Genomic DNA, 27151 nt, shown 5'->3' with positions numbered 1-27151 from the left:
CCTAGAAGGTAAGGGGAACGCCGGGCGGAAGAAGCGCCCCACCGGACCGGAAGAGGCGGGTTCCGTGGGCGGCGATGTCTGCTGGAGCCTCGTGGAGGGTTTGGTGAGTGTTGCTGGCTCTTTAGGGATTGCCGGGCGCGTGGTGCCCTGGGTGGGCCGGTGCAGCCGAGAGGAATCCGTGCTGTGGGCACCAGGGAGGTTGGAGGGAGCTCCGTTGCCCCAGTGGTCTGCATGGCCGAACCCGGAGGCCGCGCGACTGTCCCAGTGCTGGAGAGTGCAAGGAACTGTCCGACTTTCCTGGGGTTTTGGGAAATGATGTGCAATTGAAACTTAGGAGGGCAGGCGAGGGAATAATTTGAGAATGACAGGGTCGCAGGGAGAAAACAAGAGAGGTTATTTGAGAAAGAAGCAGTTAGGTAGGTTAAAGTAACCGAGTCCCCGTGGACCCCTTCATTTGGCTAACAGCGTAAGCCTTGAAAGTCCTAGGGTAGGGACGGTGCATTTGAAAACAAGTTCAGTGTTACTGTGACTTCGGATGAAAAACATGGAAGTGAAAGAGCTAGGTAAGAAAACTAGTGCAACAACTCATTGATGACGAGCTGGAAATGAAAGTTCTGTGAAGAGAATCATGGACAGTATTCACAGAAACAACCAAAGGAGATGCAGGCATGGGAGAGGAGTGTTTAGCGTGGTGATTAAAAGCGGAACATTTGGAGTTGGATTGCCTGTATCGGAGCCTGGCTTTCGTGCTTAATGGTTAACTTTGAGCTAGTTGTTCAGCATCCCTGTCTATTTTCCTGGTCTGTAAAATGGAGTTAGGAATAATTGCCTCTTCTATTACTGAAGCAAAATTTTATGCACACATTTGCAATGTACTAGACGCTTTTCTGGTGTTTGCTTCTGCTCATGCAGTTACTGAATGAAGTTAGAGATCTGCATGTGTAATGCACAATATATCATTTACTGTACCTTAGGCACTCTCTAAGCCCTGCTACTATGATTCTTTTTTTTTTTTTTCCCAAGGTTACTAGAAAGTTTTAAACCTTAATAGCTAAGGAGCTTGTTTTAAAGTCAAACAATATGAGAGGTTTAGGAAGTAAGGTAGTCATGTAAGGTGCTCAGGAGGGCATGACTTGTAAATGCTTGGAACTCTAGTCATAGATCTAGACGGGACTAGAAATAGAGATGTGGGAGTCCCTGAACCTCAGCACGGTGTGTGGATTCTCCACTGAAAACACTTTAAGTTTACAGAGCTACTTACTGCTTTTCATATGTAGCTGAGGGTGACCCTGAATTCCTGAGACCCGGTGCCTGCCTGCCCAGGGCTGAGATTAAAGATGTGCACCGCACCAGCAATCTAACCCAGGAACTCTGGTGTGCTAGACAGGCTGAGCTACATCCCCAGCTCTTTCCTTCATCTTACTGGTTTAATCCAGGTTCCCATGAGGGGGGAAAAAGTCTCAGCCCAACCAGTTTCACTGTCAGAACCTTGCTAGTTCTTGACAGGGAAAGAAAAGACTGTGTGTGGCTGCGATGAAGCTTTTATGTTAGATATTCCTGAGGTGATCGTGACAATGTAAACAGTTTAAGACTAGAGGCATGAGGGAGTAAGGAGGTCAGTGATTTAATCAGTAAGTAAAGCTTAAGAAGTCACAAGTTGCATGTTTTTGGAAGTACATATGTGCAGCTTTATCTGATGTGTGTGTGTGGAGTTGACGTGGAGTATCTTCCTCCATCACTGTCTGATTTTTTTTCTTGAAACATGATTGCCCAGTCCTTGCATGGCTTGGGCCTGGAACCCTTACTAGAGGAAACAAAAGAATGAAGAAAAGACAGACATGTATATACACATACAGAAAAGTGAGATCAGGTGGTCCGGGCTCTCGGGTAGGGAAGCTGCAGTGCCTCCAGAAGCTCAGCGTGTTTATTATATAGAGTTGAACAGGAAGGAGGGGTTATTGCATACAGCTGAACAGGAGGCAGAGTTAGCTAAAAGGGGAGCAGTCTTCAAGCAGTAAACATTGGACAAGAAAGTACGGTGAACGATTTCTGAACACTATAAACATCCCCACTTGGGCCAGAAAAAGGTTTTGCCACTCATATGGGTTTGAGGCATTGAAGTCCTTGACATGGCTGCACTCTTCTCAACAAGACACATTCACTCAGGGCTTCCTTTGATCCACACACAGGGTCTCTGAACTTGGAGTTCATGGATTCAGCTAGGCTGGCCCTGCTAGTGAGCTCTAGGGATCTATCGGCCTCTGCCTTCCCAGTGCTGGCATCATATACACACCTGGCCTTTGCATGGGGTCATGCTTACACAGCAAGTGCTGTGAGTCATCTGAGCCCAGTGACATGCTTTTGAACTCATAAAAAGTGCTTTGTTTGTCTTTCTGAACCAAATGTACTGCAAAGACTGACTTTTGTTTATTTACACAGATTGCCTTCCCGTGGCATCAGAGGTCCTAACATGGGGCTTACCAAACAGTATCTCCGCTATGTGGCTAGTGCTGTCTTTGGCTTGATTGGCAGCCAAAAAGGTAACATTGTTTTTGTGACTCTTCGTGGTGAGAAAGGACGCTATGTGGCGGTACCCGCCTGTGAACACGTTTTTATCTGGGACTTAAGGAAAGGTGAGAAGGTAAGTCAGAAAATGAGCGAGTTGGCACTGATTCTTGGAGGGATGAAGTGGAAAAGCCCTGACTGATCTGCCCATATTAATTTGTCTGTGAGCCCCCAAGAGACCACTTCCCTTCGCTTCTAGAGAGTGAGCACCAAATTCTGTTGTGTTCTAAAAATCACAGCCATACAGGAGCTTGCTTCTTGGTGTCTGCTTATGTAAATTTTCATAAGTCACTATTTGTAGTTATGATTAACTTCTACTTTTGTCTACCAGTTCTACTTTTTAAGTTCTGCTTGTTCGCTGAGCCAGTGGTAAATAAAATATTAGGATTTTAAAAGGACTATTGCTCTACTGTGTTGTAGAGTCTGTTTCTTAAATATACTGATGAGATCTAGCAGTTGCAGAACTCATTTGACTGTGACTGAAGCTAGTGCTTTCTTCTAATAAGCACGTAGAGATATTTGAATTGTCTCTGTTTGCTGTATGACTCCTAAGAAATGAGATGAGATAGATACAGATGTATAGATATATAGATACTTGAAACCACTAGATCTGTAGTGTCATGAGGTTGAGTTAAAGCAAGGATGGGATTATATCCCTTTATCAAAAATCACCAGGATAAAAATTAGGTAACTTACTCATTGCCTGGCTGTATATCCCACTGTCAGGCTTGAGAGGAAATGATTACCTCTTGAGGATCTCATTGTCTTTGCTTGTAGAATGTTATCATTGTGCATCAGTGACTGGAGATTATTGGTCCTCACTGTGTTAGTGAAATCATTCCCACCCTGATGTCTTGATCCATGCTTTACTCTTCTGCATTGGTTTTGATTTTTATGATTTCAGATCCTTATTCTTCATGGACTTAAACAAGAAGTCACCTGCTTGTGTCCTTCTCCAGATGGGCTGCATCTAGCTGTTGGCTATGAGGATGGATCTATCCGAATCTTCAGCCTCCTCAGTGGTGAAGGAAACATAACCTTCAATGGACACAAAGCAGCTATCACGAGCTTAAAATATGATCAGCTAGGAGGCAGACTGGCTTCTGGGTCCAAGGTGAGCTTCAGAGACTGGTATCCAGAGTTGCTTTTCACACTTAGGTAGAAGAAGGTTATTCACAGAAGTTACTCTGTGAAACTGGATTCTCAGGGTCCAAGCTAGTATACATTTGGAAGAAATGGAGTGAGGAAGATGGATGCACATGACAGGAAGTGTGCTACTTGTTTCCTGTTATGTTCTCTGGTAAAAGTAAGTCTGTGTAATGAAAGAGTAAGACAGGTACTCTGAAAGCTGTCATTGTGGAAAAGTGACCCCAACATGTAAAACAAGGAAGATTAGAAAAGAAGATGTAATAATTTTGCCAATGAATCTGAAAAATTAGTATCTTTCCTATGTTTTAAAAGTTAATGAGTTAAAGCCAGGCATTCTGGCACACATCTTTAATCCCAGCATTTAAGAGACAGGGCACCTGCATATCTGTGAATTAGAGGCCAGTCAGCCGGGCTATATCCTCCTGGGATATACAGTCAGACCTTCTCTTAAAGAAAAACCAAAGCAGAGCAAAGGAAAAAAACATCGTTTTCCCAGCGTAGGAGAAAGGGAGATGAGCTATTTGTAATTGTAGTTAATGGGAGAGGAAAATCAGTTTTCTTCAATGGAGTGACATTGGGTATATTAACCAGACTTCAGGCAGGCCCCATGCTCAGGGGTAGTTGACCAACACAAATCAGACTCTGGTTGTATTTTTGTTTTTCTCCTTTTTGTTGTTTGGTTTTGCTTTTTTAAAGAAGGAAAAAAACCATGGAGTTGAGTGGCTGGGAATGTTGAGGGGAAGAATATGATCAAAATCTATTATATGAAATTCTCAAAAAAAACAAAGAAGAAAAGATTGATAGATTTGAAACATGCATTTAAGACATTAAAATTTTTACCTTTAAAAAGTGTAAAAAGAAAAAAAAAGTGTAAAAAGGGGGGAATATAGTATTTAATAAAAACTATCATCTAGGGGGCTGGAGAAATGGCTCAGTGGTTAAGAACATTGTCTGCTCTTCCAAGGGATCCGTGTTCGACTCCCAGCACTCACATGGCAGCTCACGAGTGTCCGTAAACAGTTCCAGGTAGCAGGTGGTCTGACACCCTCACACCAATGCACATAAAATTAAAAACAACAAAACTATCATCTCCCTTTTAGACTTGTAAAATAAGATATAAAATTCAACATGTAAAAGATAACATCAATGAAAAAAACAAGTCAACAGTTTTAAAGAAATGATGGCCATTATTCACCACAGATTGTGGGAAAAAAATAGCATTAGTTTGTAGAATATTTGTTTAGCATGTAGGAATTCGTGGGTTTATCCCTATCACAACATAAGCTTGTCCTAAGCCTGTAAACTTGACACTTAGGAGATAAAGACTGAGATTAGAAGTTCAGGGTCACCCTTGGCTACATAGTGAAATTGAGTCAGTCCTGGGATACATCAGACACCATCTCAAAGAAACAAAAATATTAGTGCTCAGAAAAACAAGTTAAAATGGATATGAAGACCAAGTATTCTTCGCTGAAGGAAGGAAATTGTCAGTGATTTACTGAAATATGATAATACCCAGAGTACACAGACAGGAAGCTAGTCTTCTCATACAGATCTTTGATAGTTTTATAGATAATGTAATCTCAGGATTATTACAATGCTGTGTCTCTAAAACTGTAAAGGCAATCATATCTTTTAACCAAAAGCATCAAACTGTATTTATTTGTACTAAGATAAATGCACAAAGATTTATGTATGTGAATTTTCAGCTTCACATATTTATAGTAACAGAAAAATGGAATTGATGCACATGTGTAAGATAAACAACATAAATTGTGATACTAAAAATCAGAGTACAGCAGAATTAACTATCAGATGCACCAAATAAGAGGACAGTTTCAAGATGAACACAGCATGGACTGTTCTCTTTGTTTTGATTGGTGTTCTGATGCAGAGTCTCACTGGACTGTTCAGCTGTCCTGAGTGGAACTACAAGGGATCACCGCCATACCTAGAGAGCTCTGTTTTCTAATAAGAAAATACCTGGAGATCTCATGTAAATGCAACCAGTGTAAAATACTGTATCTGCTCATTATTCCTGGATGCAGGAGTAGGCTGTTGTCTAACCTGCTTTCCAAGTTGTGCAGGGTGGCATCTTACTTTTGTAGTGATTGAGTCCTGTTATTCATCAAGTTTGGCCTTTTGTGGTAAGAAAAATGTTTTTTCTTGTGTTTCACTTTATCCTTCAAGGATACAGATGTTATTATTTGGGATGTGATCAATGAAAGTGGCCTCTACCGTCTAAAGGGACACAAGGATGCTGTCACACAAGCTCTGTTCCTACGAGAAAGGAATCTGCTGGTTACCAGGTAAAGACATGATGAATTTCGGGGTTTTGAAGAAGAGTTGGCCTCACTGTTGCTCTCTGCTGTGCTCTTGCTTGTGTGTGTCAGTGCTTTCTCCTAGGCTTCTAGCTCCCCTCCCCCCTCTTCCTGTTCCACTTCTCAAGTGCTAGAGTTATGCAATGAGTATAGCATGTTGAAATTTTCTTTCTAGATTGTCCTGTAGAACGGGCATTTATCTCCTAGAGCCATAGAAAGCAGAATGCCAAGCTATGTATTTGATGGCCTGCTTATTGAGGAAAATGTGCTTCATAGACCTATTGAACCTCTGTTAGACTGACCCATTTGAATTTTTTTTTTTGTTATGTCAAAGTGATCAAATATTTTTAATTACATATGGTTCAGCCTAATATAACCACTGTCTGTAAAGCATTCATTCAAGGAAGACTAAGATCATAAGGTTTGTCATGCAGTAATGAGAAGAAGCATTGTAGTGGCTCAGGAAGATTTGTTTCAATTGACAGGGGGTGGGGAGACACTTGTACTAGGGCAATAAACAGGTTTTGAGGATCATGCAAGAAGAGCCTGGCTTTGATTCTATGGAGAACGTTGAATTGGTAAACTTTAAATAAGTTACCTTAGAGTTGTGTGGGATGAACGCCAGCAGTGGGCAAAGAGGCCATAGAGCAACTGCTGACTCAGAGGACGCGGTCAGGCCTGTGCAGATGTGGATCAGGAGTCAGACTCTATAGAGCATGCAGGGTGTTCTCAGTATGGAAAAGCCGATGAGGTGGAGGACAAGGGAGCTGGGAGGTCTGAGATGTTCCAGTGGTAGACAGTGTGTGTGTAGGGGGAGTGAAGCTCCTTATTTTCATGGTAGAGAGGCCACATGGAGAATTGTCGTTCTTTCCTTCTCACAACAGAGTAGCTTCCAACATTACTGCTATGTTTTTCTAAACAGCAAATGAGTTACTCACATCCTCTGTTAGTTTAATGAGTCTTCCTACTAAGATTCTTTTCCCGGTTTTTCTTTTAGTGGGAAAGATACTTTGGTAAAGTGGTGGGATCTTGATAACCAGCACTGCTTCAAAACAATGGTCGGCCATCGAACCGAGGTATGTGTTGGGTCATGGGCTCCAAAAGAATGACATAGCAAAAAGCAAAAGATTGTTGTTATTTGAAAAAAAAAAAAAAATCCCAGTCATTCAATATAACCAATAAAGACTTCAGGAGCCAGATTCTGTCGTGAAAGCCTACTAGCTCAGAGAGGCAGAGAAAAAATCTAGCTGGCCTTGCTACTCAGCCAGTGTTCCAGAAGGAAAAAGCCAGAAGCTGAACACCAAAGAGCTCAAAAATCTCCTTTTTCTCCATGCTATCTTAAATACCCTTTAATTCAATGCCCTTCCTTTTCTACTTAATTCCTGTCAGCTGGTTTCTTACTTGGCCTCTAGACCTAGGATAAACTATTAAATCTTATCTAAGAAAGCTCTTAGATTAAAGGTGTGTGCTAGGGCTGAGCCACACATTAATCACCTGTTTACAATAAACAGAAAGTTCTTAGATTAAAGGTGTGTTAGGGCTGAACCATACCAAACAAAAGAAAGGCTTTTACAGTTCACTATGTGATCAAACATCAAATATCATGCAACAAAAGATGGTTTCTCCTCTGGCCTTTCCTGGTTCTTTTTACTACTCATACTAACCTGTGTGCTGTCTTGAGAGACGGTGAGATGAGCTGGGAGGAAGCAGTGCCAACCGCTGGAACAGTGGCAGCGTCTGTGGTCTCATACATATTAGCCCTGGGTGGCTTGTAACCTTTGAATTCATCATCTTAGTTAGACCTACCTATAACTGTTGTATTAGTAAGGGTTCTCTAGAGGAACAGAATATACAGAATGAGTCTACATATACATTATAGAAAGGAAGTTATTAGATTAATTTATAGGTTGTGGTCCAGATAGTCTAACAATGGCTGTCTACAAATGGAAGGTACAAGAATTTATTAGTTGTTCAGTCCAGGAGTCTGGTATGTCTCAGCTGATCTTCCATAGACACCAGAATCCTGAAGAAGTGGGCTCTAATGCCAGGAAGAAATGGATTTGCTTGCTAGTGAGAGCCAGAGCAAGCAGGCAAGAAAGCTAGCTTCCTTCTTCCATGTCCTTTATGTAGGACGCCAGTGAAGGTGTCAGCAGATTAAACATGCATCTTCCCACCTCAGAAGGTCTGAATTAAAGGTTTATTATTTTCCCACCTCAAAGATCCAGATTACAAGTGGGTCTTTTAGCCAGGCGGAGTGCTGCACACCTGTAATCCCAGCACTCAGGGAGACAAAGGCAGGCATACCACTGTGAGTTCAAGGCCAACCTGGTCTACAAAGCAATTCCAGGATAGCCAAGGCTGTACAGAGAAATGCTGTTCACAAAAAACAAAACAAAACAAATAAAATGGATGTAGGATCTTATGTATCCCAGGCTGGCATCAGAGTCACTATGTAGCTTAGAATGACCTTTACTCCTGACACTGCTCCCTGCCTCCCCATCATCAGAATGACAGGTGTGTGGTATACTACCTGGTTTCTGGGGGGGTTCTTAAAGGTGTAAAGACATGTCTACATGACATCCATCTATTCTACTCTTACCTGTTTAATCAAGAGAAATAAAAGCATATATCAATAAAAAAAGTATTTTCACTTCAAATGATTTAATTAATATCTTTGCCTCTCTCTTTATGAGGCTTTCAAAAATACTTGTAATAATGATATGGAAAGTGTTTCTGTGAAAACTGATGGGCAGCAGTGTTACTGAGTCTCTGCTGTTTAGTTTTTGGGTGCTAAAGGGTGAGAATTATGCAGTAGACATGACTAAGGCATCTTTTATTTGCCTGACATACTTGCCAAAAACAAGTATGAAACCCCGAGTCATGGACTGTAGTGAGGATTTGTGATGAGTAGCTCCTATCTAAGCAGGACAGTAAGAAAGTAGAGAAATTCCCGGTGCCACATGAACAGGTTCACCACAGGCCATTTCCCCTCTGGAAAAGTGTTTCTCTCTGTTAGTGAATTTTGAAAGAATTGCCTTAATACACTTTTTCATAGATTTGAAATACAGAGAAACTTCATTATAGTGAACGAACACTTCTGCAGTGCTTCATTATGACTCTTGGAGAATTAAAATGATTCTGTGTGACCTGTTTTGTATTCTTAGGTGTGGGGCTTGGTCCTGGTTTCAGAAGAAAAGCGACTAATCACTGGGGCTGCAGACAGTGAGCTGAGAGCCTGGGACATTGCTTACCTGCATGAGGTAATCACTGGGTTCAGATATGGCCAATTGCGTATTTTCACAGCTCATCATCCTAGTGACATAGAATCAGATTTGTAATAGAAGGAATTCTCACATTGATGACCTGCAACTTCTGAACAAATAGTTCCTCGTGTGCACTCTTTGTTCTGGTTTATTTGAGCTGGAAAGAGATTTAGGCATATAACAATCTATGTAGGATACATGCATTTTTGTACAGAGATATAGTCTCAGGAGACTTCCAGTGATTCTCAAGTTTTGTGTATTGGGGCATGGGGTGATTGTAAACTTTAGGCTTCGCTGGAGTTAGTATATAGCCATCTAACCAGTAGCCATTGTGATGGGTTTTGTATATCTTAAGTAGCGTTTGTTTCTTCTGTATTTAAGGAGAAACTGTAGCACACCTCACACTGCCTGTGCCAGTAGCGGTACCAATGGCAGACTTTCTGGAATATCTTTTCTCCTACACAGTGAAAATCTTTAAGTTAAGAAAGAGTTAAGCTATTAGTTTTTATGCTATTATCTACTCATGTACAGTCCTCATATAATAGAAAGTCACTGTGATAGTATTATGAAAATGCTGTTTTGTTGAAACTTGATATTGAAGTTTATCAGAGGTCACCAGTTAAGATGTAAGTGCTTATAAGAGAGACTTCTAAGTCACTGGGGTTAAAAGTCATCCCCGGAGACATTTTAACTTTTGCTTTTCTATCTTTATAAAATAGATTGATGACCCAGAAGAACCAGAGCCTAAGAAAACCAGAGAGTATCCTGGAATACAGGACACACCTGAAGCAGAAGAAGGCACCCTTGAGGTGGAAGAAGTGTCTGAAGATGTAATCTACTTTGTTTCTTCAGTTGGGCTGAGTAGTAGGGCAGGGAAAAGCAGATTCTAAGTATCTCCAATGATCATTTTAGGGAGTGTTTTGTCACCTGCATATGTTAAATTTATGTCTTTTCAGAGGTTTCACAGAACAGCTGTTTAATCTCCATGTTCTCTTGTGTCCTCTGTAGCGCATCCTTTCATGCCAAAAAGCTGGTTCCATAATGCGGGAAGGAAGGGACAGAGTTGTGAACCTCGCTGTGGACAAGACAGGCAGGATTCTTGCTTGCCATGTGAGTTGTGGACTTAGAAAACAGTAAGACTGTTCCTTTAAATAGTCATTCTTTCATAATTCACTGTGGGCATGGACTTTTCTTTTGACTATTAATAATTCAGAACCTGGGTCTAGAGTGATAGTTCAGTGATTAAGACCAAGCATTGCTCTTGCAGAGGACCTAGATTGGATCCCATCATCCATGTTGGGTAGTTTGTCATTCCAGCTTTAGGGGATCCGATTAGATAGATATGTCTGGTCTCTGCAGGCACGTGTCCACACAGACACACTTTAAAATATAGTATATATACATACAGTCTCATGTCCCAGCACAACATTCATAATATCCCAAAAGTGAGTATATTCATTATTACTAATAACCTCTTATTATTTGCTAGCTTTTCTCATCAATGTAAAGGTGCAGGCTCTGTTTGGCCATTACAGGAATGTTGAACAGGAACCTTATAGAGTATTCCCTATTTATAGACAAGACAACAAATTTGGAGAGATTGTTGCTCATGGTGCCCTGGCCAGGAAGGGAAGACAAATAAATGTTGCTGTTTAGTTCTTTCCAGGTCTAAGCTAAATTGTAAACTGCCTGTCGTACGGTCACACTGTCTGCCTCTGCCTTCCTAGGGAACTGATTCTGTGTTAGAAGTATTTTGTATCCTTTCCAAAGCAGAAGTTCAGAAGAAAATGGATAAGAAGCTGAAGAAAGCTAGAAAGAAAGCAAGGTATTTGTTTTTAATACTTAATACTGTGACTTTTAAAGAAAACATTTACTTGAGTACTTATTACAGCTAAAAACTAGAGAATTTGTGGGGTACCAGTCCACAGGGTTTTGATTTTTGATTCCTACTTCTTTATTCCAAATACATTTCTGAGTTGCACTAAGACCCACATAGAAGCAGACTGCAGATTTTAAAGTCAGAAACACTGGGATTATCTTTATGACAGTGCTGGGCAAGCAGAGACAGGAGCCTAGCTGCAGCTTGCTGGCCAGCCAGGAGCAGAGCCAGGGGGCTCCAGGTTCCCTAAGAGACATTGTCTCAAAGTGGAGCATGGCTGAGGAAGACAGACATCCTGTGTGGACATTTGGCCTCCATACACAAACACACCAGGGAAAAAGAAAAGAAAGAAATCTTTTAATGGGCAATTTATCAAATTTAAAGTGATTAAGTCATCTACTGGCAGATGTTTTGAGATGTGTGCTGGTGCACAGGTTAGTCTAATTGTTAGTCTAACACAGGTTAGTCTAATTGCAGGTTAGACTTGTTGAGAAAGTTGTAGAATTAGAGGAGTTTGTCAGAAACACTTCTGTGCATTGATTTGGATGACATTCGTTGCAGGAGATGCTATGGGCCTGTTGCATTCCAAATCTGTTTACTAAGAGTAACGCTTTCAGTGGACTTGACTCTGCTCACTCAGTTCTCGGGGTAATCCTGGTGCCCAGGCTGCTCCCCCAGAACCACTCCACTTGTTTGTCCCAGGACCACAGTGTGGTTTCCTTTTCAGACTGAACTCTGCCGACGGGGAGGAGGATCCTGAGACTAATGTCTCAATGACTCTGCAGGATGAGATCCATCGGGTGGCCAATATCAAGACTTCTGCCAAGATCAAGTGAGTGAAGATTAGTGTCGAAGTGTTACAGAGCAAGAAACCACCAAGTATCCCTGGCATTGTCATGGTATTTGCCAACATGTGTGAACTACATTTGAGGGTGGCGATCATGTCACAAGCCCACGTGTCCATTGTTTATTAACTTTATTGCATCAGGCTGCCAATTAAGAAAAAGTGCATATTCTTCCTTTAGAAGTGTTTTAAATACAGCACAACACAGAAACAGAGTATGTCAAAACTCAGAGCTGAGCCCAAGGGGTTTTGTTGGTTGGTTGGTTGGTTGGTTGGTTGGTTGGTTGGTTGGTTGGTTGGTTGGTTGGTTGGTTTTTACATTAAAAGCCTGTGCTTAGCTGACGCAGTGCTCACACCTGTAATCCCAGCACTCAGGGAGGCAGAGGCAAGCAGATCTCTGTGAGTTAGAGGCCAGACTGGTCTACAAAACAAGTCCAGGACTACACAGAGGCCAAGGGTACACCCTTGTGTACCCTGTCATGAGAAACAAACAACCAAAAGCCTGTGCTTGTGGCTCTCTGAGATGGCTCAACAGGTGTAAAGCGAGTTGCTTGCTGCTAATCCTGACAACCTGCCTTTGGTCCCCAGGACACATTTGGTAGAAGGAAAGAACTGTCTCCTTCAGGTTGTCCTCTGACTTCCACACTCATGCTGTGGTCCACACATATGTATATATATACACACACACACACACCTTCAAATAAGCAAAAGTAATTATTTACATTATTTGTTTTGTTTTTTGAGACAGTTTCTCTGTGTAGCCTTGGTTGTCTTCGACTCACTTTGTAGATCAGGCTGGCCTGAAACTCAGAGATCTGCCTGCCTCTGCCTCCCCAAGTGCTAGGATTACAGGTATGGCCACTGCGCCCGGCTGGTAAAATATTTTAAAGCATGGGCTCAACTGTTGCTCAATACCCAGAACAATATTGTATCTAAAATTCTATATATGTGGTTAAACTATAGATTTAGAATATTACTAAGTTTTTCTTATAGCAAATGTTGACTTCACGAGCAAGACAGTAGCTGTAATGTTTGTGATGACTCTCCCATGCAGATCCTTTGACCTGATTCATTCACCTCAAGGAGAGTTAAAAGCAGTCTTCCTGCTGCAGAACAACCTGGTGGAACTGTATTCACTCAATGCATCCTTGCCAACCCCTCAGCCTGTCAGGACAAGCAGGATCACCATTGGAGGCCATCGCAGCGATGTGCGCACTTTGTCATTCAGCTCGGATAATATAGCTGTGCTTTCAGGTGCTGCAGATTCCATTAAGATATGGAACAGGTCTGTGAAGTGATATTTCCTGTACCTCTCTCCAGTAGAATTGCCTTTTCTTTGAAGTATTTTTCATACTCTTGATGATTGGCGCTTATCCTTAATAACCTAAATACAGTTCACTCAAAAGATACAGTTGGTACATTTTGACCATTGATCTACAGAGCTTCTGTCAAAATTTTGGGCTGGTGAGACTGCCACTAAGGACCTGAGTTTGACCCCTGGAATCTGCATAGTGGAAAGAGAGAACTAATTCTTGCAAGTTGACTTTTGTCCCCCTATGTATGTGCCTAATCCTCCCCATGGACAAAATGAAAAAATAAAATTAAAATGATAAAATTTGGGGTAAAATAAACCAAGCTTTTCCTTCCTCTAAAGCTTTGGCTGTATTTGGCAAGTAGGAAACATAAAGTCATTGCCCCTTTTTAATCAAGTGTAATTCCATCAGAAGTTTACATTAATTCTCATCATTCTTTTCTTTCCTTGGCTGTTTGACCACTTTTCTCTCAGACCTCAGATAATTCAAATACTTGAAAGTTGATACTGCCTTCTAGTTTAATGAACAACTGGAAGCATATAGAATATTCTCTGTGCTCTCATTATCTCTGCTTATTTAGCTATGTCTGTATCCATGTATAGTAAACACCAAGTATGCAAGGCTATGGCGGGTGTAACAGAGCATACTATTTCACAGAAAACTTTTGCAATTATACTAAACATAAAAATCAGTAACGCTTATTATCAGTGTTATATACTATACATTATCACGGTCACGTGTTGTACTTTATATACCTGTCATCTCAGTAGCTTTGCATACATCAGCTTCACCAAAAATATAAGTACACACAATGCACTACAGTGAAAAAAGTTTCAACTCCATTATAATTTTACTAGGACTGCCAAGTGTATTGTCTGTTGTGGACCAGAACATTGCTGAGAAGCATATGACTACATTTGCTGAATGAATAACTATTTACAGCCCTATTAAATGAATTTGTGGCCTGGAGAGAGAGGTCAGAAGTTGAGAACAGTGGCTTCTCATCCAGAGGACCTGTGTTCAATTCCTAGCACCCACATGGTATCTCATAACTATTTTTAAGTCCAGTTCCAGGGGATCTGATACCCTCTGCTGGCCTCTGCAGGCACTACATGTATATGATCCACAGATGTACATGCATACTAAATATGTATATACTTAAAATAGAAATAATAATAATAAAATTAACTTTCAGCTATTGGTAAAGATATACCATTTCAACCCGAAACACTCTTTGCTCTCCTAGGCCTTAGTGACTGGGCTTTGTGGGTTCCAGCTTATGCTTTGCTTTACTCTGTGTTTGTATGATCTCTTTGTTATGGTAGTTTTCTTCACCAAAGAAATGCAGCTTTGGTCCATAATATTTTCCTCCTTGATTAATATGAGTGTGAGTCAATCTCTGTGTGGCTCAGTGTGCTGAAACGCTGACTTCTAAGAGGGAAGAGAGGTTCCTTTAGCATTAACTCCATGCCCCTTCTTTCTCGTAGGTCTACTCTGCAGTGTATCCGCACGATGCCTTGTGAATATGCTTTATGCTCCTTCTTCGTTCCTGGTGATAGGCAGGTAGTCATAGGAACAAAGGTAAACCTGGCACTTTTCTACTCAGCATCTCAAGAGATACTTGGGAAATTGGGTTTTTTTTTTAGGGTATGTTGGTGATTAATAGATTAGAGGTGGATAATAGTTTGTTGACTCTTTCTGGTATTTTTAAAGCTATATCTTCTTGTTTAAAAGATATCAAACTGTATAATTACAAAGAATATTAATTAAAGTCAATACTGAGGTAACTGCCATTGGCATTTTGATGATTATCTGTACATGCATCTTATAAATTATGTTTATAAGATGCATTTATATGTTTATGTTTAATTGGTGGTAAGATATATTAGTATTAAATAATAAAACCTGCTGTCATGTTTGACAGCATGGTAATTCAAAGCCAGGCTAACCAAGTCTTCATTTTCAGACTCAAAACAGTTTTGGAACAACCATGAGCAAACACAGATTTGAATTGAAATTGTCTTTCACACCTCATAGAGAATGCTGCTTCACCTGTATGGGCATGACGACACTTGCACATCCCCATCTGAATACTCTGCCACTAAGTAACTTTGCAATCTTTGCAAAAATTGCTTTAGTCCTATTAGCCTTGCTTTTTTCAGAGAGCACAATAAACTGGGACTGGTCACAGCAAAAGCGAGTAGTGAGAATAAAACCGTAAGGTTTATGGGATATGTATTTGTCTTGAGACAGGGATTTTCTTTGTAGCTCAGGCTGCCTCAAACTCATGATTCTCCTCTCTCAGCCTCCCAAGCATTGTGACTGTACTCAGTTTGTGGGGTGTTGTGCAAGTATGTGTCATCCTTACCCCTTGTCAAATATGCATACATTGTATTAGGAAACCAGCAAGCCACAGTGGCTGTTTCTTGCAGAGCAAGAAGTATGAAATGTTGGAGTTTCAGGTCCTGTTGGAAATAACATTGAAAGTTTCATTCATTTTCTCATCTATCCTTCAACAAGTGTCCATGCGTGGTTTGATGTTGGGAAAGTGTGTCAAGTTTTGCTTTGAAGACTGCTTGAAGGCTACTGTGTGGTTCCTGGCCAGATGGTACAGAGAATTTACCTCATGGCTCTTGTAATCTTTATGACGTCTCTCAGATGCTAGTTAGACAAACTCCATTTTATAAAAAACAAACTCCTGGAGATAAATTTTGTAGTGGTCAGATTTGGGCAGAGGCAAGCGTGGGGCTTAGGGTCCCTTGCTTCCACTGTCTGCCATGTTGTGTAGAAGTTCATGGAGTTCGCAGGCTTTTGCCCATGTCTGTTAACTGCTGACACCAGGGTCATGATATATACAGACGTCTAGGCAAGAACCATGGGAGAGTTCTAGTTTTGTCAGTGTACTGCAGAATGAAAAAACAAAACCAATGGGGAAAAATTGTTAAACAACTTGAGTGTTCCACTTAATGTGTAGCTGAAACTTTAAGGGCTATTAAGTTTCCATTTTAATTGTTTGGATTTGGCTGTGGTATTTCCCTTTTGAAGTTGTTGAATCAGTGAAAGCAGCAAAGCCAGGAACTACCAGGTTGCTCTTTCCGTAGTTGTGTATGAAAGCAGGCCAGCTAAGGTTAACTCTGTTTCAGAGGGGAGCAGTATGTCTTCAGGTAAGGAATACAACTGTGAGCAGTTGACCACATTGTTCATTGTAGTTGCTTTTCTAAACTGTAGGCATGAATCATGAAGTCTGTGCTCCTTACAGCTCTGTTCTCTTTCCTAGACAGGAAATCTGCAGCTTTATGACCTGGCGTCTGGCAATCTCTTGGAAACAATAGCTGCCCATGATGGAGCTTTGTGGTCCATGTCTCTTTCTCCAGATCAGGTAACTACATCTGAAGCTCTGGGCTTCGGCGCTCTGGCTGCATTGTCCAGTCTTGCTAAGTTTAGTTGCCTAAGAAAGGTTCCTCTTGTGGTTACATTAAAGAAAGCCCCCTACCATGTGTCTGATCTTTAGATTTCCCAAAGGTATCATCTCACACACCTGTAATGTGAGTAGATGCCATTGCAGAATCGAGTCTGGTTTAGCTGGTTTTGATCCTCGGCAGCATGACTTTTTTTATTTTTAATAAGATTTATTCATTTAATGTAATGTTTATCAATGAGGGTGTTGCTGGAACCGGAGCTACAGACAGTTGTGAGCTGCCATGTGGGTGCTGGGAATTGAACCCAGGTCCTCTGGAAAAGCAGCCAGTGCTCATAACCACTGAGCCACCTCTCCAGCACTCAGGCAAGGCATATTTTTAGATGGCAGTTTGTGGTACTTTATAGAGGGAAACATTATCTTAATGAAGTGCGTGGGGTGAACTATACTTTGCTGGTCCTTTTTAGTTCAGTGACTAGGGAAATTCTTCAGCAAATATGAGCCTCATGACTCATTAATAAATACTTGCCTTCATAGTGCTGCATCCACTGGAGAACATCAGGCTGATCCTGATGGAGACACTGCTGTGACATTTGCGTTTGGGGTTTTGTTTTGTATTTTGACAGTACTTTGGCTTTTATCCAAATATTCTCAATGATAGCAATCCTTTATTCACTGAAAGTATATGTGTTTGGAAAAACTACAGAGTTTATAGTGGCTAATGTCACTTAGTATAAAGTACATGTGGATATTTTGCTGTGAGATGGGGCTGAATAGACTGCAGTTGATTTTTCTTCATTTGGAAAACAACCACTGCAAATGTGTTTGAAGCAGAAATGCTGCAGGGAACATAGGAAACAGACTATTCACTTGATAAACTAATCTTACTGCTTTGTAGCAAGTTTTTTTGACTTCTGCCCCCATAGGTGAAGTTGAAAAATCGGGGGGGAGGGGAGGGGTGGGGTACTACACTATTCCCTAAAGACTTTATTAATGATGCTAGTAAGAATTACCTAGGACTTCTGTGATCACATCTCTCAGTGTTAGTTTCTGCTGACATTCTCAAATGAAGTCTTTGGCAATGGAAGTAGTAGTGAGGCCATACTTTTCTTAATTCTTATTGTACACCATTAAGTAAAAAGTTTTAGACTATTTTGATGTGTGTACTTAGGAAAGATTTTGTATTAAAATGTTTTGTTTTTGTTTTTACCAGTATAGTTTTTAACTGATGTGTCATTTAATTTTCAGCGTGGCTTTGTGACAGGTGGTGCTGATAAAGCTGTCAAGTTCTGGGATTTTGAGTTGGTGACAGATAAAAATAGTACCCAAAAGAGGTGAGTGGACATTTGTGTGTGGGTTTTAGAATGGAGAGCTGTTGATTTGTGTGCCTCTCTGTGTCATTTGGAACCGTGTCTGTGGGGTTCTCATGTATTATTTTTTCTTGATACTGTCTGGGTAGACTTTCTGTGAAGCAGACTCGAACCTTGCAACTAGACGAAGATGTCCTATGTGTCAGTTATTCTCCCAATCAAAAGCTGCTGGCCGTGTCTCTGCTGGACTGCACTGTGAAGATTTTCTATGTCGACACTTTAAAGGTACAATGGTTTTGGCTGGGAATAGTCTTTCTGTCTGACGTTAAGAATTTGGGATGATCCCATGTGATAGTTTTTATCTTGTCTTATTTTGTTTTATTATCTCTTAGAAGCCTGCTCTTTCCTAATGAGAGATAAAAAAAGAGGGTGGATCAGGATGGAAGGGGAGGAAGAACTGGGAGGAGCAGAGGAAGGAGAAGCTGTAGTCAGGACATATGTGAGAAAAGAATATTTTCAATAGAAGGAAAAAAGAATTGGGATGATACCCAGCTCTAGTGTATTTTTAAAATATGTTTATCAAATCACTAAGTGTTCTATAGAAACTAAATAGTGTTCCAGGATTCATCAGTTTTGTTTAAAACTACATAAAGTGCCAGTTTATGTTCAGAAGATATGTAGATAGAAATCTCTGTTCCGTTAATAGCTAATAATGTTAAAAATATTGCTAGGTACAGGCTACTGGGCTTTGTACCCAAAGTCTCAAGACTGGCTTGGGCCTCAGGATAATTTGTGAAAGAGCCATCCCAGAGTGTCTGTTTGGGCCAGACTCTGAGGCATATTTTGGGGAGCTGGACTTCTTTCACTGGGCTTCGGTGTTATTGGCAAGTACACACAGGCTCTGTATAGTAGACACATGCAAACGGTTCAGAAATGTGTTAAGTATTATTTACATTCAGCTCTATATGTAACAGATTGAATTTTGTAGACAAATATGAAGTATTTCTGTTCTTTCATGTTTAGTTTTTTCTCTCACTGTATGGACACAAACTGCCTGTCATATGCATGGACATTTCCCATGTAAGTAACGTTTATCAGTTACCTTCTCCAAATGAGACCTTTTCTGTTTGTAGTGTGCCACTCGATTGTGCAGCACTCCCATCATCTGTTGAGTTTACTACAGCTTCCTCTAAAAGGTCACGGGTCTGCACTATGTCATAGCACAAACATGCTAATGTTCCACAAATTCTGCCCAAGTCCTTCTAACTACCCACTGTGGCTCTGGTAGATTGCTGCTCTTCCAGAGTGAAATTGGTAGAACATCTTAAAATGCATGGCTTTTCAGAGGTACCCCCTTTGTGCTGTAGGAAAACATATGTGAGGATTTGAGCATTGTAGCATTTTGCTTTGCATAAATACTCTCAGTCTTGGGAGTCAGTTTTTTTCCCTTGTGTCATTATGACTAAAACTTTGTATTTGAGAAGTGGCTACTTTGCACCGAAGGAGAATGAATGGATTCCACAGCTTTGAGATGCTCGTATTAACACACCCATTTGAACCATTTGGGAAAATAGTGATGGGGGCAAGGGATACAACCTTCTAGTAGTTTCTTTTCTAGCCTCATTTTCTATTTACTTTTCCTGTTCTCCCCACAAACCCCTTTTCAGAGATCATTGTACCCTTTTCTTATTTAACTGAGTAAACAGATCACCTGATGTTAAGGCACAGCTCTGTGGCATTCTATAAAAGGGTCAAAGATCATGCTTTCACTTTCCAAGCTCTAAGAAGCTCCGTAAATTTAAGCACAGGTATTTTCAGTGGAGATGAAATTTTTTTTTTCTCCTACTTCGATATTTTTAAAGAAATGAATGGAATTAAATATCCTGGTTAACTGTAGCTGTCTGGTTTAATTGAACCAATATTATGTTTCTATGCCGTAGGATGGAGCGCTAATAGCCACTGGCTCTGCCGATAGAAATGTGAAAATCTGGGGTCTTGACTTTGGGGACTGCCACAGGTCTCTCTTCGCACACGATGACAGGTGGGTAAAGCCTTCTGGAAGGCTCTACTTACTGTTCTCAGATAGTAATAAATCGAAGGCTCCAGAGAGTAGAGTGCATGAGCTTACTGACCTGCCGTTTCTCAATCTTCTCTCCACCCTTAGTGTGATGTACCTACGCTTCGTACCCAAGTCTCACCTCTTCTTCACCGCTGGGAAGGACCGCAAGATCAAGCAGTGGGATGCGGACAAGTTTGAGCACATCCAGACGCTGGAGGTGAACCTTTGCCGGCTTTGCTTGATCGGTGCTTGTCTTAGTTGGGGTTCCCATTGCTGGGAACAGACACCATGACTACGGCAACTCTCATTTAAGGCTGACTTGCATTTCAGCGGTTTAGTCTGTTACGGTGGGAAGCATGGTGGCATGCAGGCAGGCATGGCCCTGGAGGGGTAGCTGAGAGTTCTCGGGTAGAGGGAAAAGACTGAGCCACTAGGCCTGGTTTGAACTTCTGAAACTCCAAAACTCAACCCCTAGTGACACACTTTCTCCAGCAAGACTGCACCTCCTAATACTGCCATTCGCCATGGATCTATGGGGCCATTTTTATCCTAACCTCCCCAGTACTTTAAGAATATTTACCTTGCCCGCTAGCATAAGCAGGTAATAAGCAATGAGTGAGTTAGACTTCCTTGGGTCATTTTGGTTTTTCTTTGTCTAGGGGCACCACCAGGAAGTATGGTGTTTGGCTGTCAGCCCCAGTGGAGACTACATTGTATCAGCCTCTCATGACAAGTCGCTGAGACTCTGGGAGAGAACAAGAGAGCCTCTTATTCTTGAGGAAGAAAGGGAAATGGTAAGACTTTTAAGTTTGGTTTCATGTCTGGTAGGGGTGACTTACAGACAGCCCCTGTTGAAGTTTTCTGTCCAGTGTAGTCACAACCCACACAGGAGATATTTCCAAAACCAGTGCCACCCAATCCTGGCTGACACAGGTGCCTTTGGCATCGTGATGCTTTGAAAGAAGCCCTTCCACTGCCTCGTTCACTCTGCAGGGTATGTTTTCCCCTCATTAGAACTCCTGTGTGTCTCTTGGCAGCAAAGGGAAGCAGACTATGAGGAGAGTGTGGCGAAAGAAGACCAGCCAGCAGTAAGTAAATCTCCTGATACACGGGAATTAAATAATTGCAAGCGCTAGTAATGTGAGAGCAATTAGGAGTAGATGCCAGAGGCGTTGCTATCTAAGGTGAGACTCAAAGTAATGTTTTATTCATTTCTATAGCTTAATTCTGATGCTAGCATAATGTGAGAATTCTTATCATTATGGGTCTTTCCTTTATCAATGAAACTTTATAAGAATTATACAAATAAAGCTGCTATAAACATGGTTGAGCAAGTATCCCTTTTGTGTACTTGAGCAAACTTTGGGTATGTACCTAGCAGTGGTATAGCTGGGTCTTGAGGAAGCACTAGTCCTAATTGTCTGAGAAAGCGCCAGGTAGATTTCCATAGTGGTTGTACCAGTTTACATTCCCACCAGCAGTGGAGGGGGGTTTCCCTTTCTCCACAACCTCTCCAGCATGTGTTGTCCCTTGAGTTTTTCATCTTGGCCATTCTGATGGGTGTGTGGAGCAGGATACAGCTGGGATACAGAGTTAATAAAATGTAACTGATAAGAAAAAATAAAATTAAAAAAAAAGAAATAAAATCATTTGAAATTAAAACAAAAAAAAAGAATTATATTTATTCAGCAGAATGTTTAAGAAAGATTGAGACGTTGGATGCTTTCTAAACCTTTGCAGGATAATGTTCATGACAATACAATAAAACATTGAATATTACACTTGTGCTCAATGGGAGATAGCGACTGTGCTGCTTTTATAAACTAATGCCCATCTTGTTCAGGATCTCTTATGTCTGGCAGGTTCCAGGGGAGACTCAAAGTGACAACTACTTCACTGGGAAGAAAACGATTGAAACAGTCAAAGCAGTAAGTTGGCTGAGTGCTGTATCGTCTTGTAGTGGGATTCTGACTCTTTAGTAAAAGCCTTAGCCTGTGTCAGCACATAGCCCTGTGTGACACAATGGCTGATGAACTCCAGGAGCTGATTACTGCCTTTGTCTGATGCCTTTGGACTTGCATCTGTCCAGCGTGTGGCTCTGAGTGAGGGAAGCTCATCTCATTGGTGTCCCCAGGAGCTGCCCTAATATCTTCCTATATGGTCTTATCTGAGTCTGTGGTGTTTTGTCTCTTTCTTTCTTTCTTACAAATTAAAAATTAGAAAAAATTTCTGACAACTGTAAGTGCTACATTGCACTCTAACTGTCATGTTTTTATTAAGCTGATTCAGGCTGTTACTAGCCAGGCCTTCCCTTTTCTGTGTCTTGGGCTCTTGGGTGTGTGCTGGGATGCTTTTTTTTCTTTGTCATCATCTGTGTAGGCTGAGAGAATCATGGAGGCCATTGAGCTGTACCGAGAAGAAACTGCAAAAATGAAAGAACACAGAGCCATTTGTAAAGCAGCGGGGAAAGAGGTGAGCTTATCTATCAAGTTACACAGCGGGCAGTCTTTACAAAATAAATCCTAAGGAGACCATTTCAGACTTAGGTTAGATCAGGGTATGTGATAAGAGTACCTGCTGTTTGATTCAGGTATTAGAAGAAGTCTTAGAACTGTAGGAGGAAAAAGTCTACTAATGACGTGGCTTAATAACTTTTTCATAGGTTCCTCTTCCTGTCAACCCCATCCTGATGGCCCATGGCAATGTTTCTGTGAGTAGGTTGTCTGTTTCTCTTTGGTGGTTCAAGGGTTAACTTCAGAGACAGAGGGAGGAGGAGACATTGTGGTTTGAGGGTAGGTGCCCTGGGAAGTCCTTTGTCTCCAAAAGCCTTTCTTGGATTTTGGTGTCCTGTAAAACAGTTTGCATCTCAAAGGGCTGCTAGTGAAACTTCACAACAAAGCCTCTGGGTTAGACCACCCTGGCTCTCCTTTATTGCTGCCTTATGTTCAGATCCACAGCACTCTGATCTGATAGAAATCTTTGGAGGAATAATCAACAAAACCCATCATGAAATGTATCAGAAGAATGTGTTTATCTAGGAGTTGCTAATAATTTGCATGTCCCATTCATTACAGTAATCTCAGAGTATCTTCATTGTATAGATATGAAAGAGGCCCAGCTTACAAGGACACATAGTTGATAAAGGACATAGCTTAACTGTAAACCCAAGTCTGGCTAACTCCAAGCCTGCACAGCTCTGCCATTTTCGGCCACTTTTCTCCAGTGGGATGGACTTAGACCCTGGTGGGAAGTACTCAGAAGCTTCACTCATGCTGCTGTCCTTTCTTTATAGCCTTCAGCCTATGTGTTAGAGACTTTTAAAGGGATCAGGTCAAGGTAAGTCCTAGTGCACTATTGTAACTTGCCAGGACAAGTTAGTGAATGTCTAAGAGGAAAATAGAAGTTGGAATTGATAGTTATCTTTCTTTAAATTTAATTGTCAAAATTTTGGTGGAAAATAATTATGATACATTTTTGAAGTATAAAAAACTAGGAGGCTCCTGAATTATGGAGGGTGTTTGGAAGGACAAGTGTTAAAGGTAATAAAATAGTAAATAATTGAATCAGATACCACCTTGGAAGCTGTTTTGTTGTGTATTTTGTTCCACTTATTTTGTGTATATCCACAGTTGGACTCCTCCATAGTGGATAAGTACTACACACTAAGCACTTGGACCACTCAAGCTCCACAGCATCACTGTAGAGAAGTTTGCATCTTACTCTTTTTCACATAAGCCTTGAACATTTGTTCACGTTATTGATATTTTTCAAAACATATCAGATTGTTGAGCATCTCCTATAGTACAAGTAATTACTATTGTTGCTACATTTATTTTTGCTATTATCAGTAATGCCTTAACAAACAAGTTTATATATATATCTGGGTTCATATTGAATATTTTATAATATATGCATTTGATTAAAAGTTACAGCCAACAGTATAATGTAAAGTTTTGGTTGCTACTTTTTGTGTGCTGTGATAGTCTTACTAGGTCTTAGAATTTGGCATAATGAAGTTTATTTTCCTGAATTATAATATGTACATATAACCCTTTTAAAAATGAATAGAGCTGTTTGAGGATAATGATGAACTTTCACTAGAAAAAAATGTAAAGGGGACTTGATGATGGAGGTGGAGTAATACGTTCCATTACAGGAGGGTTCCGTTCTAAAGGTATAGAATTCTAAAACTAAGGAAGAGATTTCTGACCTGACCTGAAATCCTCTTGAGATTTCTAAGTGGAATTGATGGCATGATACTGGAACTAGTTTTAGAAGAAGCAAAATTAAAATGGTGAAAGCTCAGTGTGAGAATCACTCAATGACCCAGTCATTATTATGGACTCAAAACCTCGAAATACAGAAAGGTACACTCTGCATCCATATACATACAGCCAATATATGCATCCAGTATTCATACACACTAAATATACACAGTACATAACTTTGCAGTATGACAGTATGCGTGCATTTATGTGGTAAGAGAAGCATCATGAAGATGGAATGAATTTTCAGTAAGGCTTAGTCAACAGTGTTTACTTGCTGTACTTTTCCTTGTTATGCCTGGGGCCTAAATACTCTCTACACAAGATGATGTTAAGTATAAAAGACATTTAGAAGAGTCATTTTGCGTGTAGGTGAATATTTAACTCTGAACTGACAGAGTCTTCTGACATACAAAAGCAGGAAAACAAAAAAGGGAAACAGGAATTGATGGCATTGGGGAATGTGATGTTTTGTTTCTCCTCCTCAGTGAACTGGAAGAGGCTCTGCTTGTGCTGCCATTCTCTTATGTCCCAGACATTCTTAGACTCTTCAATGAATTCATCCAGATGGGCTCTGATGTTGAACTTCTGTGCCGGTGCCTCTTTTTTCTCCTCAGGTAATGTGCTCTTACAAATACTATCTCTTCAGCCAGACTGCTCCAGCTCTGGGCTAGCTGAAGCTGCATTGTTTGGGGATTAAAAGTTTGTGTTTTCTTTTTGAGACTGTTACGAAATAGCGCTTACCTTTGGGTGATTATTCTTGCCTTAAACCAAGGGTCCCCATTATGCCAAGGGTGACCCATTTTAAAGTCATGTGCAGTGGTCAGATCATAAGCTGTAGCTCAGGACGCAGTGTAAGGTGATGCTAGGTCGACTGTTCACTTGCCTCTTTACTCCATTTATTTTGCTTTAAACTCCTAAGCTCAAGCTGATAAGCTTTGCTCTCAGTGTTTTAGAGATAGCCAGTTCATTTCTCTAGGTGTCTACAGGCACAAATGGAAGGGGAGGGAAACTGAGGAATGTACAAATAGTTGAACCGATATTCGGTGAAATGACTAAGTACTTGATGAACTGGCCTGATTTTGCCAGTTTTGAGACAAGCTTTCACTGTTTCTCCCTGCCTCCTGTGCAGCATCTGTGGAGGCCAGGCAGGCCAAGGGCTTGCCTGACTCTGCATTCTGAAGACTAGGATTTCAGGTGTATTCTACCATAGCTGGCCTTATTTGTTTTTTTAAAATAGAATTTTGTACTAGGCCAGGCTGGCCTTGTATAGCCTGGGCTGGCCAAATTAATAACAGTCTTGCCTTAGTGCCAGGATTATAATGATGAAGCACCATGTTCAGCTTTTTCTGTGCTTGCTGGGAATAAACCCCAGGTCCTCATGCTTGTATGGCAAGCCCTTTCCTGACTATGCTCTCTCCCCAGGTCCCCATGTTAGTTAGCATTTTTTGCATTCTATCTTTAGAGCTTCCCATTGTCACGATGTCTCTGGCCCTGCGGTAGATATTTGAGGAAGGATGTGGTGGTATTATCAGGTTTAGTGTAGTATTTTTCAAATCATCAAACTGAATGGTGGGAAACTTAAGTAATTATTGTTCTTTTTTATTGGTGGTAGTGGTTAGGTTTGTTAGAAGCCTGTGTATTCCACCCTTATAATGGTGAATTGGATTAGTATCTTGTGAGGACAGATAGGACAGACCCTCTCTTTGCAGCAGGACTGTTTTCTTTTAGGATTCACTTTGGCCAGATCACCAGCAACCAGATGCTTGTGCCGGTGATAGAGAAACTGAAGGAAACCACCATTTCAAAAGTCAGGCAGGTCCAGGTAAGTGTCTGTTGTGGACGTGTGCCCCAGAGGTGCCATATGCTGGGCAATACTAAACAGACAGCAGACTGTCCTTAGGGGAACTTTAAAACACTAACAGAAGCCCTTAGTGAGGGAAGGAAACAGGACCACACCCGCTCAAAGACTACTCCATTGACTGAAACACAAAGAAGTCCATTTACTCTCTTGTGTTCTTCTCCAGGATGTTATTGGCTTCAATATGGCAGGTCTCAATTATCTCAAGAGAGAATGTGAAGCAAAGAGTGAAGTTATGTTTTTTGCTGAAGCTACTAGTCACTTGGAAGAGAAGAAGAGAAAACGAAAAAGCAGGAAGAAGATGATTTTAACACTGACTTAGCACTGGAATGTCCTGTGTCTTTTCCTGCTTCCCATTAAAGGGACATGTAAACTAAGCTATAGTGGAAAAAGAAGATCATGTTGTAGATCTTGATACAACTGTCAGCCTTGGCTGAGGAAATCCAACATGGTTGTGAGTTCTGGTTCCCATCATTAGGCTTGGACAGATTTAGTTTTAAAATCTATATTCTTCAGAAATGAGCCTTTAAATTATATCAAGGAGCAAAAGAATATATTTTTAATTGTGTATTTGATTCTCTCAAGTTGAAATAGACATTTCAGAAGCATCTCATATTTATGGCAAATTATTTGTATCAGAGCTTTCCAATAAGATAACCATGTGTGTCGTTGTCTTTTAATGAAGTACTATGGACGTTGGGGCTGAAAGGGATGATAAAATATCTGGAGCGGCTTCCTTAAGCCAGTGCAGGCTGTTGAGTCTGCATGTACGATCATAGTGCTGTTTGTACTTTTGGGAATGCAATAGCTTTTTCATTAAAACCATTTAAAATGTCTTGCTGTGTGATTACATGGTAGGAATTTGGGGAAATAAAAAGGGATGTCTAGAATGTTTAGAAAAAGA

The 27151-nt window shown here is 40.9% G+C and overlaps 1 protein-coding gene across 1 annotated transcript; it reads left to right on the top strand.

Moving 5' to 3' along the window:
• The first annotated feature begins 48 nt into the window (after window positions 1-48).
• Wdr3 (WD repeat domain 3) lies at window positions 49-27082 on the top strand. Its single transcript, XM_055628371.1, has 27 exons — window positions 49-103; window positions 2440-2641; window positions 3470-3679; window positions 5905-6023; window positions 7033-7111; window positions 9200-9295; window positions 10018-10128; window positions 10307-10408; window positions 11026-11123; window positions 11905-12009; window positions 13076-13306; window positions 14822-14915; window positions 16612-16713; window positions 18001-18086; window positions 18212-18347; window positions 19086-19142; window positions 20003-20103; window positions 20227-20338; window positions 20781-20915; window positions 21159-21209; window positions 21984-22049; window positions 22501-22593; window positions 22784-22831; window positions 23414-23457; window positions 24875-25003; window positions 26118-26211; window positions 26414-27082. Exons 2-27 carry the CDS (start codon window positions 2471-2473, stop codon window positions 26567-26569), a joined length of 2826 nt encoding a protein of 941 aa, XP_055484346.1. The 5' UTR covers window positions 49-103; window positions 2440-2470; the 3' UTR covers window positions 26570-27082.
• Window positions 27083-27151: the final 69 nt, after the last annotated feature.

This window comes from Psammomys obesus, unplaced genomic scaffold (genome assembly GCF_907164565.1).
Source record: "Psammomys obesus unplaced genomic scaffold, mPsaObe1.curated_primary_1811, whole genome shotgun sequence".
Taxonomy (NCBI): Eukaryota; Metazoa; Chordata; class Mammalia; order Rodentia; family Muridae; genus Psammomys; species Psammomys obesus.
The sequence above is the reverse complement of the archived record's forward strand: the minus strand, read 5'-3'. Positions and strand labels throughout refer to the sequence as shown.

Excerpts from the sequence above, each read along its gene's own strand:
- Wdr3 (XM_055628371.1), top strand. The coding sequence starts at position 2,471 with ATGGGGCTTACCAAACAGTATCTCCGCTATGTGGCTAGTGCTGTCTTT. Across the intron at positions 9,296-10,017 it reads ACATTGCTTACCTGCATGAG|ATTGATGACCCAGAAGAACC; the intron begins GTAATCACTGGG and ends TTTATAAAATAG. Across the intron at positions 19,143-20,002 it reads TATGCATGGACATTTCCCAT|GATGGAGCGCTAATAGCCAC; the intron begins GTAAGTAACGTT and ends TCTATGCCGTAG.